Raw genomic sequence first — 16,483 nt, forward strand, 5'->3', positions numbered from 1 at the left:
GAAAAGCAACAAGGTGGCATATCTTGGCATATCCCCAAGAAACTGCTCATTTGTAACCACCTTTTGCATTTACTATTTAACCATTTATTTATCTACCCTATTCCCAGTACCCCACATTTTCCCAGTAACTCACATTTTCCCACCTTATGCAGATGTTCATGTGGAATTGCAACAGAAGTGTGTTTAAATTCTAATTAAATTATATCAAAGTTATTCCCTACACCTGTTTCTTCCTAAAATGCAAAATCTTTTCTATGACTGACTTGTGCAAGGTCAAGCAGGTTTGGTTGTTGTTTTTGGTTTTTAGGAGCATTAGCAACTAAGGCCATATTGCTCCGGGGATATGCGGTGGTCATTCCCTGACCTTTCCGCATCCTCCATATTTGGTGGTCACGGGTTCGAACGAACCCCGGTCTAATCAAGAAACGTGTGCTACACACTGCTGCTCCTGCCCACCTGGCTACGGAGGCACCAAGCAGGTTTAGACAGGTGTCTGGTATGCCAGGAATTTGATTATACCTTACTCCAATTTTCTTCTGTTCCATATCTGTGGAGTAGCCATAGTTGCACATGATCCACATTTAAGTACATAAAATGAAAAATGGAAGCTGCAAAGACTGCTTGACAAGTGTCAAAGCTTGACAAATGAAAGTAATAATGAAGCAATCAAATTATTTGTCTACTTTGGATTGGAAGAGTTCTGTTCTTTGAGTAATCCCAAAGAGACTATACTGTATGTTCAATTACATTGGTTGTTGGTATCAAGTCCCCTCCCCCCAAAATAATTTTGACAGATTCTCGTAGGAAATATGTTCAAAAACTCAGATATGTGCTTAAAAGTTCTCATCATCCTCAGTTTTCAAATATTGTAGGTTAATGACCAAAAACCAAGACCTATCGCTAAAGCTCCATTTCCTACATTCCCATTTAAACTTTTTTCCTGAAAACTTGGGAGTGGTCTCTGATGAACATGGTGAAAGGTTTCACCAAGATATTTCTCAAATGAAAAAAAAAAAATACCAGGGAAAATGGAGTCCAAATATGTTGGCAGACTATTGTTGGAATCTCTCATATAGGAGACACCAATGGAGATTATAAAAGTCAAAAAAATGACAAAATAAGTGTTTTGCTATCAGATAAGCATTTTTGTAAATAGAATAAGGTTAATAGACCCACTGTTCAATATTTTACTGTATGTAACATTTTCTTAAAATATATGAAACCTTTTTTTTTCACTAGAAACTTAGTTTTTGACTTTAATCCCTTCTCCTTTAAAATTGGTGGGTGATACAGCAATATCGTTGCCATATTTGAATTCAAAAATGTCAAATCAGCAAGAATCGCCCTGAATTTTAACAGGAGCGGGGGGGGGGAATAATTGCTGACCAGTATATAATTTCCATTTCTTCTTGCATTTGTAAAAAGACTTAGTATATTTTTTTATTATGATTTTACCTCTAATTTCTGCATAGGATACTTCTCTCTCTGATGTGTGTTAAATTAGTGGCAAAAGAATAGAAGAAGCTTATACATATCAGCCAAAAAAACAATATCAACTTCATTTCCCCATCCCTTCTAATAAGTTCTAATCCTTCTTTAAATTTATTAAAACTATTCACTTTCACAACACCAGGTGAAAATTTATTCCAATAATTATTGGAATAAATTTCCTTTAAATTATAATTGATTTTAATCAATTATTCTCTGGCTGAAAACAAATTTTTGCACATCTATTATAAACCATCCTTTTCCAATTTAAATGAATGTTCTCTTGTGTGTATCATCCAAGAAAGATTAAAACAGTGGTTCCCAAATTTTTTTGTCCACTATTGCCTTAACTTCATAAATTCATCTCCAGTGTCCCCACTCCTACCCTAAAAAAAGCATTATCCAGACTGTCAGTTTGTATGACACACTAAGGAAGATAACACATTAAAATTCAAAACAGTAGCATTAATTGCACATTTATTCAAAATACATTTAAAACTTATTAGTTTAATTAATTCGACAAAATCGATGAACTTGATTCAGTGATACCAGCTTTTCAAAGTGGAAGAGTCTTAGATACCACATTTAGTAACTACTTCACTGTTTAATAAATTCTTAATGTGATGGATGGGTGCGATGAAATGTCTGATTTAAAGTCACTCAGCAAGAGTCTTAAATCACCATGTTTAATTTACTAGTCTAGAGTCAATTTCTTTACTTGGAGAGAAGTTGGATGACCACACTAAAACCACATTCTACCAAATATTATTTTGGAAATGAAACAAGGAGCTTGCATTTCTATTGTGAATACAAGCAAAGTGGCCAAAGGAAATAGGTTTTAAAGTGATAAGAGCAGTAAAACTTTAAATATGAAGAAGGAAAACATTTTGCCTTAGGCTTTAGCTTGGTCAATTGTAAATATGCGATCAATGTGCTTGGGGGGCGACCCCAGCTCATCTAGTTCATCCCTGCTGCCACCTTGCCTCTTAGTGTCTCCTCCTCCTAGATAATCCCACTGCTCACAGTGGTTCCCAAAGTGAGCAGTATCACCCACTTTGGGAAACACTGTGGGTGATACTGCTTTAAATCAGATCTCTTTGCAGTTCCTAGCTTCCAGAAGCTGCAATTTACAGAACTGAAGTCTTTCCTGGTAAGAACAACACTATGTCCTTACTATTTATACCAGTTATATTAAAGGAGGCAGCAAAGGAGGTAAGCAAACCCTTAGCCATAATTATGAGAGCTTCCTTGGACTCAGGGGAGGTAGACATTGACTGGAGACGTGCAAATGTGACCCCAATTCACAAAGGGGGATCAAAGGCTGACACAAGTAATTATAGACCTGTGAGTTTAACTTCTGTTCCCGGAAAATTAATGGAGGCACTGGTGAAAGAAGCACTGCAGGATCATCTAGACAAGACTTCAGTTATAGCTAGGACACAGCATGGTTTTGTTAAGGGGAAGTCTTGCCTGACCAATTTGATTGGATACTATGATGCAGTCACAAAAGAACTGGATGCAGGGAATAACTTTGATATTATATACTTGGATCTTAGAAAGGCTTTTGATACTGTTGCACATGGAAGACTGCTGCACAAATTGGAGCAGTGTGGCATTGGAGGCAAGTTGCTGCTATGGATAAAGGGGTGGTTGAGGGGGAGAAGACAGAGAGTGGTAATCAATGGACACTGCTCATTGTGGACTAATGTTATTAGTGGAGTCCCTCAGGGTTCAGTATTGGGGCCTTTATTGTTTTCTGTATTTATAAATGATATTGATGATGGTATATCAGGCTTAATGTCCAAGTTTGCAGACGATACGAAGGTTGGCAGGGTTGTCAAGGACACTACTGACACTATGCTGCTGCAACAGGATTTGGAAAGGTTGAGCAGATGGGCTTCGAGGTGGCAAATGAAGTTTAACATTGACAAATGTAAAGTACTACATATGGGAAACAGCAACCCCAGAGCAACGTATCAACTCTGTGGTACTACACTGACAGTGGTAGAGAATGAAAGGGACCTGGGGGTGGTGGTGCAGGCAGATATGAAGTTCTCTGAGCAGTGCAGACGAGCTGCAAGAGTAGCTCATGGTGTATTGTCAATGATATATAGGAATTTTTCTAGCAGGGATAAGGAGGTGATTATTCCCTTGTATAAGGCAATGGTCAGGCCACACCTAGAGTACTGTATACAGGCCTGGAGGCCTCATTTCAGGAAGGATGTAGAGCTGCTGGAACGAGTACAGAGAAGGGCAACTAGATTGGTGAATGGGACAAAGGGGTTCTCTTACGAAGAAAGGCTTAAGTTTTGCAAATTACAGTGTCTGGAAACTAGGCACCAGCGGGGTGATCTGATAGAGGTGTACAAAGCCTTGAATGGTTTGAGCATGCTCAATGCTGATGGGATTCTTCCTCTAGCTCAGAAAAATCACCTGAGAGGGCATAAATTCAAATTGAGGAAAGACAGATGTAGGATAGATGTGCGGAAATTTGCCTTTAGCCAGCGGGTGGTTGGTGGGTGGAACAGACTTCCATCCCTTGTCGTGGAAGTTGATAGCCTAAATAAGTTTAAGGCTCAGCTGGACAGGTATTTCGAACGAACAGAGGGGTGAAGTGGAAGTGGTTATTTTTATTTATTTATGTTACTTTTTTTTTTTTTTTTTTTTTTGGCTGATGCTGCATAAGCTTGCTTTCTTGCATCAAATGCCTCTACTAATGCTAATGCTAAAAATGCTATTGTTGTTCTTCTCTGCACCCTTTCCAATGGATCCACATCTTTTCTAAAATGAGGCTTCTAACCCATATGCATTACTCAAGATGTAGCCTAACCATTGCCTTATGCTGCAGGATAATTGCCTTATTCCTTGTTGGAAAAATTCCTGTATATCATTAATAGAACCCTATGAGAGTTTTCCTAGCAGCCTATCTGTACTGCTCAGAGAACTTCTTGTCAGACTCTACCATTACCCCCTTAGTCTTTTTGTTCTTCACTACCTTGAGTGTGGTTGGTATGTTGTTCTGGGATTAACATTATGTAAATGAAGCACCTTGCATTTATTAATGTTAAATTCTCAATTGCTATTTTTCAGCCCATTCAGGTCTTATGGGAGTAGTACACCCTTGTTACTGTTATTAGCTGCCATGTCAACCTTTGTATTAATAGCAAACTTAGACATTAAACTTATGCCTTCATCAATATCTTTATAAGCTATAATCTATATGCCTTCATCAATATTGTTAATAAATACTGAAAACAGTAAGGGACGGTTGGTTGATTAATTCATATTAATTGTACTGAACACCGAACCCTGAGGACTCCACTAATAACATTTGTCCATAATGATCTTTGACAACTGATAACTACTCTGTACCTTACTAACAAACCATCCCTTTAACTGTAACAGTATCTTTTCCCTAATGCCACACTGTTTTTGTATTGATATAATGAACTTGTTGAGAGCAGAATTCTCTCCTACTTTTACTCTCACTTTGGAGTAATTTCCTAGGCAAAGCAAGAAATAATTCCACCTACTTCATCTTATATATGCAAATAATATGATGTGAGAATAATCATGAGCCAGTGATGCTTTTATTTTTTTTTTAATAGATGGTGATACCATTTGTTTAAAAGATATTGTGAACATAGGTTGACATTATTAGTAATGGCATCTAATGTGAGAATGAGTTCAACTTTCTAATCCAATATTGATGTAATAGGGTTAATTTTAAATGCCTGCATTGAAAATAACCTTACAGTATTTCCTATAAAAAATCTGAATGCACAAATATGTGGATGTTAGTATGAGAATATTTAGTTTTATAAAAATATTTTTTGATTTAAAAATTTAATTTTGTATATACTTTGTTTATGCTGCTTGTTTTAATGTTTTCTGAAATCTGGTGCCATCATGATTTCATTAAAATAAGCTTTTTGCTTAGATTTACCTTTAGCCAAGTCTTCCTAGAATTTTGAGTATTGAGCGTGAACACATTCATGATTTTAATCGTTTACAGTTCTTATTAATAATGACAAGACTGAATACCATAAGGGCAGTAATTTAAGCTTAAAATACTTCCAATTTATACAAAGTTGTGAATAGTATTAAGTACTCTAAAACTTAGTATGTTATTGGAAATGTTTAAAGTTTTATAAGTTCCTAATACTGTTCTGTATATGCAATAAAATATACTGCATGATTATTACACCATATTAAATGTAATAATCATGTGCAAATACTGTTTATTATATTTGTCAAAATAATTTATTGTAGTTTTTTTTAACAATGTCCATTATTTTTTTTTCTAGGATATTGTAGAAAGGTTTCCAATGAGTCTGATAAGTGAACCAACATCATATACAAGTGATGATCCTAGAGAACTTTATAACAATATTCTTATATTCATTGTGAAAGATGATCCAAGAAATAAAAATCATAATCCACCAGAAATGCATATTTTTCAATGTGCAAGGGTCTCTGTAAGTTAGTATTTTCTCTTATAAGATACATTAATAGATTAAAGAAATAATGTGATTACTTCTTTAGTCTATTGCAGTTTTTCTTCTTCTTAAAGAGGTTTCTTTAATTGAATAGGAAATTGAATGCAAAATTGCAATTGGCTTTGAAACGTTGAGTGTGTGTGTGTGTGTGGGGGGGGGGCTTACTTTGTGGAAATAAATTGACATAAGAAATATATTTAATATATGACAATGAAAAATAAATTTAGTTTGATTATATTTTGCCCATTACTTATCGGGTGCTTGATTTTTCACTGAATTTATCCTTGCTCTTGGCAAACTGTGCACCCTTATATATTTTTGTGTATATATGTACTGCTTGACAAAATTAACAGAACAAAATGTATTTAGCTTTAGTGTTAGTAGTGGCATATGATGCACGAAAGAAAGCTTATTCAGCCAAAGCAAAAAAAAAGAAAAAAAAAGCACTTTCCATTCCATCGAAACATTTGTCTAGTTCTTCCTTGGACTTATTTATCAACTTCCACAATTAATGCTGGAAGTTTGTTCAAGCAATCCACCACTCACTGGCTAAAGACAAATATGCACATCTATTCTACAACCATCTTTCCACAATTTGAATTTATGCCTTCTCAAGTGCATAATCTGAGCAAGAGGAAGAATCTCATCAGCATTGAACTTTCCCAAACCAGCCAAAGCCTTAAACACCTCAATCGGATCATTCTGCAGGTGCCCAGTCCTCAGATGCTGCAATCTGCAGAACTGAATACTTTCTTAGTAAGAGCACCCTTTTTTTTCTCCTAACCAATCTCGTTGCCTTCTCTGTACTCGTACCAGCAACCCTACATCCTTCCTAAAATGACAACTCCAGACCTGTATACTGTACTCAAGGTGAAGATATAATCATCTCCTTATCCCTGCTAGCAAAATTCTTGTATAACATGACAAAACCCCATGAGCTGTCCTGGCAGCCTGTCTGCACTCCTCAGAGAACTTAATATCTGACTACACAATTACCCACAGTTCTTTTTCATCTCCACTACCATGAGTGTAGTACCACAAAATTGGTACGTTACTCTGAGGTTACTGCTACTCATATGCAGTACTTTGCATTTGTCAATGTTAAACTTTAGTTGCCACTTCTCAGCCCATCTGCCTAACTTTTCATCCTGTTGCAGTAGCAAACTGTCATTAACAACCCTGCCAACCTTTGTATCATCTGCAGTCTTGAACATTAAGCCTGATATACCTTCATCAGTATCACTGATAAATATAGAAAACAACAATGGGTACAACACCAAACCCAGGGGAACTATATTAATAACATTAGTCCACAAAGAGCAGTGTCCGTTGATTACCAATCTCTATCTTCTCCCCCTCAACCACTCCTTTATCCATAGCAGCAATTTGCCTCCAATGCCACACTGCTCCAATTTGTGCAGCAGCCTTCCATGTGCAACAGTATCAAAAGCTTTCCTGAAATCGAAGTATAAGATATCAAAATTTTTTCCAGTTCCTTTGTGACTACATTGTAGTATCCAATCAAATTGGCCAGACAACATTTTCCCCCTAATAAACTCATGCTGTGTCTGAACTATATCTGCGGGCTTGTCTAAATGATCCTCCATTACTTATTTAACCGGTGATTCCATTATTTTCCCTAACTGAAAAGTTAAACTAACAGGTCTTTAATTACCCGCGTCACCCTATTTTCCCCCTTTGTGAAATAGAAATACATTCAGACTTCTCCAGTGGTCAATCACACACTAGCAAAGGCTTTTGTGGATTTATTGGATGATTGTTTTCTACAGCAGCATGTTCAGGAGGCAACTAGAGGGGATAACACTCTTCATCTGATTATCAGTAGTGATTCTTTGTGCATTACGAATCTGCAGATAAAGGAACCACTAGGTGGCAGTGATCACAGTGTGCTGATGTGGGATTTACTCAGAGGTAACTACCATCAGGGGTAAAGGGAAGGGTTTTTCCTTTTGTATTTGTTTTTTTTTTTTTTTTATTTTATTATTTTTTTTTAGGAGCATTAGCAACTAAGGCCATATTGCTCTGGGCATATGCGGTGGTCATTCCCTGACCTTTCCGCATTCTCCGTATTTGGTGGGCACTGGCTCAAACCCCGGTCTAATCAAGAAGTGTGTGCTACGCACTGTTGCTCCTGCCCACCTGGCTACGGAGGCACCTTCTGTTTGTAAAGGTGACTACTGTGATCATTGCTGTTGGTAACATCATCTTCTAAATGGGAAGCAGTCAAAGAATTAATCTTGGAAGCTACTAGGCTTTTCATACCAATTAAGAAATATTGTTCAGGGTTTAGGCCTAAATGGATGTCACATGAACTAATGAGACATAGTAATAGAGGCATGTGATGCAAGAAAGCAAGTGTATGAGCTTATGTAACATCAGCCAAAAAAAAAAAAAAAAAAAAAACACACAACCATTCATTCTAAACGTTTGTCCAGTTCCTCCTTGAATTTATTTAAGCTATCAACTTCCACAACGTCAGTTGGAAGTTTGTTGCAGCAATTAACCACCTGCTGGCTAAAGGCAAATTTTTGCACATCTATTCTATAGCTGTCTTTCCTAAATTTGAATTTATGCTCCCTTAGGTTCGTAATCTGAGCAAGCGGTAGAATCCCATCAGAATTCAATGTGCTCAACCCATTCAAGGCCTTGTACACCTCAATCAGATCACATCGTAGGTGCCTAGTCTCCAGCCGCTGCAATTTGCAGAACATGAGCCTCTCTTGGTAAGAGGATCCCTTCATTCCCCTCACCAATCTTGTTGCCCTTCACTGTACACACTCAAGCAAATCAACATCCTTCTTAAAATGAGGCCTCCAGACCTGTACGCAGTACTCAAGGTGTGGTCTGACCATTGCCTTAAACAAAGGGATATTCACCTCCTTTTCCCTGCTAGCAAAATTCCTGTATATCATTGACAAAACCCATGACCTTCTCTGGCAGCCTGTCTGCATTGCTCAGAAAACTTCATATCTGATTGCACAATTACTCCCAGGTATTTTTCATTTTCTACCACCCTAAGTGTAGTACCACATAGTTAGTACATTCCTCTGGGGTTACTTCTATCCATATGCAGTACTTTGGAATTGTCAATGTTAAACTTCATTTGCCACTTCTCAGCCCATCTGCCCAAATTTTCTAGATCCTGTTGCAGTAGCACACTACCATTACTGTCATTAACAACCCTGCACACCTTTGTATTATCTGCAAACTTCGACATTAGGCCAGGTATACCTTCATCGATATGAATGATAAATATAAAAAATAACAGTGGGCCCAACAATGAACCTTGTGGGTCTCCACTAATAGCATTAGTCCACGAAGAGCAGTGTCCATTGATTACCACTCTCTGTCTTCTCCGAGAGAGTGGTAATCAATGGACACGGCTCTTCATGGATTAATGTTATTATGTGTAGCAGAGAAGAAAAATGCATGGGATACATATAAATTAACAGGTGACACAAAAGCCTATGGTAGATATAAGCTGGTCTGTAATCAAGTCACAAAGGAGGTTACCCAAGCAAATGCAGATTAGGAGAAATCTTTGGCAAAGGATGCAAAGAAAAACAGCAAAGAGTTCTTTACTTGTATAAAGTCTAGAAGGAAAGGGATGAATCAGATTGGTCCACTTGATATTCATGGTTCTATTGTTGATGATTATGCTCAGATAACTAACAAACTGAATGAGTATTTTGCATCTACATTTACACATGAGGAGTTATTGGGGGGGGGGATGCCAGAGGTGTATTAAACTCTGGCAGTGAACTAAATGATTTTGTAATAACTGAGAGCAAAGTGGAGGAGAAATAGTTGAAGATAAACATAAGAGAGGCACCTGGGGTGGATGGCATCTATCCAGTTATATTAAAAGGGCAGCAAAAAGTAAGCAAACCCTTAGCCATAATTATGAGAGCTTCCTTGGGCTAAGGGGAAGTACCCATGGACTGGAGATGTGTAAATGTGACCCTAATTCATAAAGGAGGATAAAAGGTGACAAGTAATTACAGATCTGTTAGTTTAACTTCTGTTTCGTGGAAAATAATGGAGTCACCAGTTAAAGAAGTGATGTGGGATCACCTAAACAAGACTGCAGTAATAGTTCAAACACAGCATGGGTTTGTTAAGGGAAAGTCTTGTCTGACCAATTTGATTGGATACTACGATGTGGTCACAAAGAAACTGGATGCAAAAAATAATTTTGATATCATATACTTGGATTTCAGGAAAGCTTTTGATACTGTTGCACATGGAAGACTGCTGAACAAATTGGAGCAGTGTGGCATTGGAGGTAAATTGCTGCTATGGATGATGGGATGGTTGAGTAGGAAAAGACAGAGTGCGCTAATCAATGGTCACTGCTATTCGTAGACTAACGTTATTAATGGAGTCCCCCAGGGTGGAGTGTTGGGTCCATTGTTGTTTTCTGTATTTATTTATGATATTGATGATGGAATATCATAGCTTATTATCTAAATAAGCAGATGACACGAAGGTTGGCAGGGTTGTTAATGACACTAATACAGTACACTACTGTAACAGGATCTAGAAAAGTTGAACAGATGGGTTGAGAGGTAGCAAATGAAGTTTAACATTAACAAATGTAAAGCACTGCATATGGGTAGCAGTAACCCCAGAGTAACATATCAACTGTGTGGTACTACACTGAGGGTGGTAGATAATGAAGAGGACCTGGGGTGCAGTCAGACATGAAGTTTTGCAGGCGGTCTGCAAGAGTAGCTCATGGTGTCTTGTCAATGTTATACAGGAATTGTTCTAGCAGGGAAAAGGATGTGATTGTCCCAGTGTATAAGGCAATAGTCAGGCCACACCTTGACTGCTTATTCAGGACTGGAGGCCACATGCTAGGAAGGATGTGGAATTGCTGGAATGATTACAGAGAAGGGCAAGAAGACTAGTGAATGGAGCAAAGGGTTGCTCTTGCGAAGAAAAGCTTAAGTTTTGCAAATTATAGTGTCTGGAGACTAGGTATCTGCAAAGTGATTTGATCGATTGAAGTCCTTAAGGCCTTGAATGGTTTTAACATGCTCACGCAACACAGCGGCAACCCCCAAGGCAGAATGCACTGGTCCCACAGAAACTAGTAGTTGTTGGTGACTATATTGTCAGGGAAACGGGGAACATGCTTTGTAAAAAGGATAGGTGGAACAGGACCAGGGGCAAAGGGTGATGATGTTGTAGAGCGGATATCATCTTTTAAGGACACAAAAGGTGATATAGTTGTACACGTTGGCACTAATGATATTAAGAGTAGGAGACCGGCAGAATTACTTAACAAGTACAGATCACTGTTGAAAAAAAGCCGTGAATTAGGGTTGAATTTGAAAGTGTCTGCAATTTTGCCCAGACACGATAGGATAGGAGGGAGTATATGATGAGAGCCTTGTCGTCGATCAATTCAGCCCTGGAAAGATTGTGCAAGGCTCAAGGGGTAGAATTTTTTTCAACCTGGTCTGTACTTGTTAACAGGAGAGACTGCTTCTACAGGGATGGGATACACTTAAATAGAAAGGGTGCAAGAATATTTGCTGATGCTATCGAGGCAGTGTTAGGTGGGTCGGAAAACTGCTAGCTTGGGTGGATACAAGGACTAATAGATTAACAATAGCCACTGGCAGAGGTCAAAGTGATTCTTGCACTACTTCTATTGGAATGAGCAGAAGCCTAGAAAACAAGATGCAGGATATTTCAGAGACTATGCGTATACAGTATACTTGCGTGTACATAAATTATTTGCAGTATATTGCAGTATACTTGCGTGTACATAAATTATTTGCGTGGTAAATAAATTTGATGAATTTGAGGTATTCCTCAAAGCATCAAAGGTGGATATTGTTGAGATATCAGAGACGTGGTGTCACACAAATATAAGGAATGCAGAACTGGAATTTGGGGAGTACAATGTGTACAGAAAGGATAGATAGGATAGGAAGGGAGGAGGGGTTATGCTATTAGTTAAGAAACACATAAAATCCAAGGCAGTGAAGCCAGTCGACATCACTGGACAGTGCAGTGTCGAGTCAGTTTGGTGTGACATAAGCCACGGGCAATCAAAATTGAGAGTAGGAGTGTGCTATAGGCCTAATGACTCTGATGAGTATAATAAAAAAGTGTACAGGGAAATAGAGTGGGCCAGTAAATCAGAGAGTCTTATAATGGGGGATTTTAATTTCCCAGATATTGACTGGAATTTGTGGGTTGGTCACTCAAACACTAGCAAGGCTTTTGTGGATTTATTGGATGATTGTTTTCTACATCAGCATGTTTGGAAGGCAACTAGAGGGAGTAATACTCTTGATTTGATTATCAGTAGTGATTCTTCATGCATTAAGAATCTACAGATAAAGGAACCACTAGGTGGCAGTGATCACAGTGTGCTGAAGTGGGATTTACTCAAAGAGGTAACTACCATCAGGGGTAAAAGGAAGGGTTATTGCTTTCGTAAAGGCGACTACGATGGACTGAGACAGTATTTAAATTCTATACAGTGGGACCAACTGATGATGTTACCAACAGCAAATTCAAAATGGGAAGCATTCAAAAAACTTATCTTGGAAGCTACTAGGCTTTACATACCAACTAAGAAATATTGTTCAAGGTTTAGGCCTATGTGGATGTCAGATGAACTAATGAGACATATGGCAGATAAGAAAAATGCAAGGGATACATACAAATTAACACGTGACACAGAAGCCTATGATATATACAATTTGATCTGTAACCAAGTTACAAAGGAGGTTAGGCAGGCGAAGGTAGATTACGAGAAATCTTTGGCAAGGGATGCAAAGAAAAACAGCAAGAGTTCTTTACTTATGTAAACTCTAGAATGAAGGGGATGAATCAGATTGGTCCACTTGATATCGATGGTTCAACTGTTGATGATCCTGCTCAGGTAGCTAACAAACTAAATGAATATTTTGCATCGACATTCACACATGAGGAGTTATTCAGTGAGGGGAATGCCAGAGGTGTATTCAACTCTGGCAATAAGCTAGATAATCTTGTAATAACTGAGAGTAAAGTGGAGGAGAAATTGTTGAAGATAAACACAAGAAAGGCACCTGGGGTGGATGGGATCTATCCAGTTATATTAAAGGAGGCAGCAAAGGAAGTAAGCAAACCCTTAGCCATAATTATGAGAGCTTCCTTTGACTCAGGGGACGTACCCATAGACTGGAGATGTGCAAATGTGACCCCAATTCACAAAGGAGGATCAAAGGCTGACACAAGTAATTATAGACCTGTGAGTTTAATTTCTGTTCCAGGAAAATTAATGGAGACACTGGTTAAAAAGCACTGCAGGATCATTTAGACAAGACTTCAGTTATAGCTCGGACACAGCATGGTTTTGTTAAGGGGTAGTCTTGCCTGACCAATTTGATTGGATACTATGATGCAGTCACAAAAGAACTGGATGCAGGGAATAACTTTGATATTATATACTTGGATCTCAGAAAAGCTTTTGATACTGTTGCACATGGAAGACTACTGCACAAATTGGAGCAGTGTGGCATTGGAGGCAAATTGCTGCTATGGATAAAGGGGTGGTTGAGGGGGAGAAGACAGAGAGTGGTAATCAATGGACACTGCTCATCGGGGACTAATGTTATTAGTGGAGTCCCTCAGGGTTCAGTGTTTGGTCCATTATTGTTTTCTGTATTTATAAATAATATTGATGATGGTATATCAAGCTTAATGTCCAAGTTTGCAGACGATACAAAGGTTGGCAGGGTTGTTAAGGACACTACTGATGCTATGCTGCTGCAACAGGATCTGGAAAGGTTGATCAGATGGGCTGAGAGGTGGCAAATGAAGTTTAACATTGACAAATGTAAAGTACTACATATGGGAAACAGCAACCCCAGAGCAACGTATCAACTCTGTGGTACTACACTGACAGTGGTAGAGAATGAAAGGGACCTGGGGGTGGTGGTGCAGGCAGATATGAAGTTCTCTGAGCAGTGCAGACGGGCTGCAAGAGTAGCTCATGGTGTCTTATCAATGATATACAGGAATTTTTCTAGCAGGGATAAGGAGGTTATTATTCCCTTGTATAAGGCAATGGTCAGGCCACACATTGAGTATTGTATACAGGTCTGGAGACCTCATTTCAAGAAGGATGTAGAGCTGCTAGAACGAGTACAGAGAAGGGCAACAAGATTAGTGAATGGAAGAAAGGCTTAAGTTTTGCAAATTACAGTGTCTGGAGACTGGGCACCGGCGAGATGATCTGATAAAGATGTATAAAGACCTGAATGGTTTGAGCATGCTCAATGCTGATGGGATTCTTCCTCTTGCTCAGAATAATCACCTGAAAGGGCATAAATTCAGATTGAGGAAAGACAGATGTAGGATAGATGTGCGGAAATTTGCCTTTTGCCAGCGGGTAGTTGGTTGGTGGAACAGACTTCCATCTCTTGTTGTGGAAGTTGATAGCCTAAATAAATTTAAGGCTCAGCTGGACAGGTATTTCGAACGAACGGAGGGGTGACGTGGAAGTTTTTTTTTTTTTTTAGCATTAGCATTAGTAGAGGCATTTGATGCAAGAAAGCAAGCTTATGCAGCATCAGCCAAAAAAAAAAAAAACCACTTCCACTTCACCCCTCTGTTCGTTCAAAGTACCTGTCCAGCTGAGCCTTAAACTTATTTAGGCTATCAACTTCCACCACAAGGTATGGAAGTCTGTTCCACCAACCAACCACCCGCTGGCTAAAGGCAAATTTCCGCACGTCTATCCTACATCTGTCTTTCCTCAATTTGAATTTATGCCCTCTCAGGTGATTTTTCTGAGCTAGAGGAAGAATCCCATCAGCATTGAGCATGCTTAAACCATTCAAGGCTTTATACACCTCTATCAGATCACCTCGCTGGTGCCTAGTTTCCAGACATCCTTTGGCTGATGCTGCATAAGCTTGCTTTCTTGCATCATATGCCTCTACTAATGCTAATGCTGATGGGATTCTTTCTCTTGCCCAGATTAATTGCCTGAGGGGACATAAATTCAAATTGCAGAAATGACAGTTGTAGAATAGATTTGTGGAAATTTGCCTTTAGTCAGTGGGTGGTTGACTGCCGGAAAGCTGCCGTCGTAGTAGAAGTTGACAACTTAAATAAATTCTAGGCAGAATTAGACAAACATTTGGAGTGAATGGATGGGTGAAATGGGAAGGTTTTTTTTTTTTTTTTCTTGGCTGATGCTGTATAAGCTTTCTTTCTTGCCTCTGCTAATGCTAATTTTTTATTTCATTCTCATCATTTGATCCATCTGAATCTTGATGATCTGGAAACATTTCACTTCTTTCCTTATCTTATTCCTTTCATAATCGTTAGTACTCCATTATCAGACAAGCAGCCCTATCTCTTCAGAGTTGGTGACTCAGATGTGATGTATATTGTTTTCTAATACTTTTTTTTTAAATAAAACAGTGAGAATTCTCTATGCTGTTACATGATATCTTTTGTGCCATACCTGTTTGCACACATGAAACTTTTTGCATCACAAATGAGTCAATAACTCTGTCGAATTGAAAGGAGATAGTGGATAAGGAGAGATGAAGAGGAGGGCTGAGGAGAGGGAGATATGGAGAAGTAGTTGAACATTGATAATACAATCTTATAGTACTGTTAATAAAATTACTTTCTTCAAGTAACTTTTAAACTTGCCCAAATGATTCATATTTTTGTATTACATATAAAAAGAAAGATTTATTTTTAAAATGAAAGTTCAGAATTTGAAAAGGACATAATTATGTATTATTGGCTTTGTTAAATAAAGCATAATGTGAAATTAAATTGCATTAATATCTATATAAATATTAATGACTTATGTTGTTTTTTAATAGGCACAAGAGGTTGTAGATGAAATGAAGATGTTTATGAGTGGAAAATGGAAACCTGGGTGAGAAAATAATACTTTTACTGATAATGGCTGTAAACAAGTAATGGTTTTCTATTAATTAATGTAGAAATAAATGCTAGAATGTGTCAGTTTTTGTTTTTTCCCCTTTCAGTTATCTTATAATGGTTATGCATTTAACTGTGGCCAATTGTACATTTACAGAATGTAAATTTTGAAAATAGTATATAAATAGTAATAGAGGCATGTGATGCAAGAAAGCAAGTGTATGAGCTTATGTAGCATCAGCAAAAAAAAAAAAAAAAAAAAATCTCACAACCATTCCCTGTAAAAGTTTGTCCAGTTCCTCCTTGAATTTATTTAAGCTATCAACTTCCACAATGACAGATGGAAATTTGCTCCAGCAATTAACCACCCACTGGCTAAAGGCAAATTTCCGCACATCTATTCTACAAACGAGGAAAAGAAATAGTGAGAATGTATCCAAAATGTATATTATTTTTTCTTTTATACAAAGTAACAGAATAGAACGATAATAAACTGAAAAATATAAAGAGAAAAGTTAAATTTTACAGTATCACTCCAGGGACTCACATCTGGTGAT

At 37.9% G+C, this 16,483-nt stretch overlaps 1 protein-coding gene across 3 annotated transcripts in view; it reads left to right on the forward strand.

Moving 5' to 3' along the window:
• Positions 1-16,483, forward strand: part of LOC150078460 (epidermal growth factor receptor kinase substrate 8-like) — a 234,340-nt gene that overhangs the window by 111,392 nt on the left and 106,465 nt on the right. For all 3 annotated transcript variants that reach the window (XM_090384181.1, XM_090384182.1, XM_090384183.1), the window contains 2 exons: positions 5,796-5,966; positions 15,866-15,921. In XM_090384181.1, coding sequence (XP_090240307.1) covers positions 5,796-5,966; positions 15,866-15,921 — 227 coding nt within the window. The remainder of the gene's footprint in view (positions 1-5,795; positions 5,967-15,865; positions 15,922-16,483) is intronic.

The sequence above is a fragment of the Mastigoproctus giganteus genome, chromosome 11 (assembly GCF_048544385.1).
Source record: "Mastigoproctus giganteus isolate SK-2022 chromosome 11, ASM4854438v1, whole genome shotgun sequence".
NCBI lineage: Eukaryota > Metazoa > Arthropoda > Arachnida > Uropygi > Thelyphonidae > Mastigoproctus > Mastigoproctus giganteus.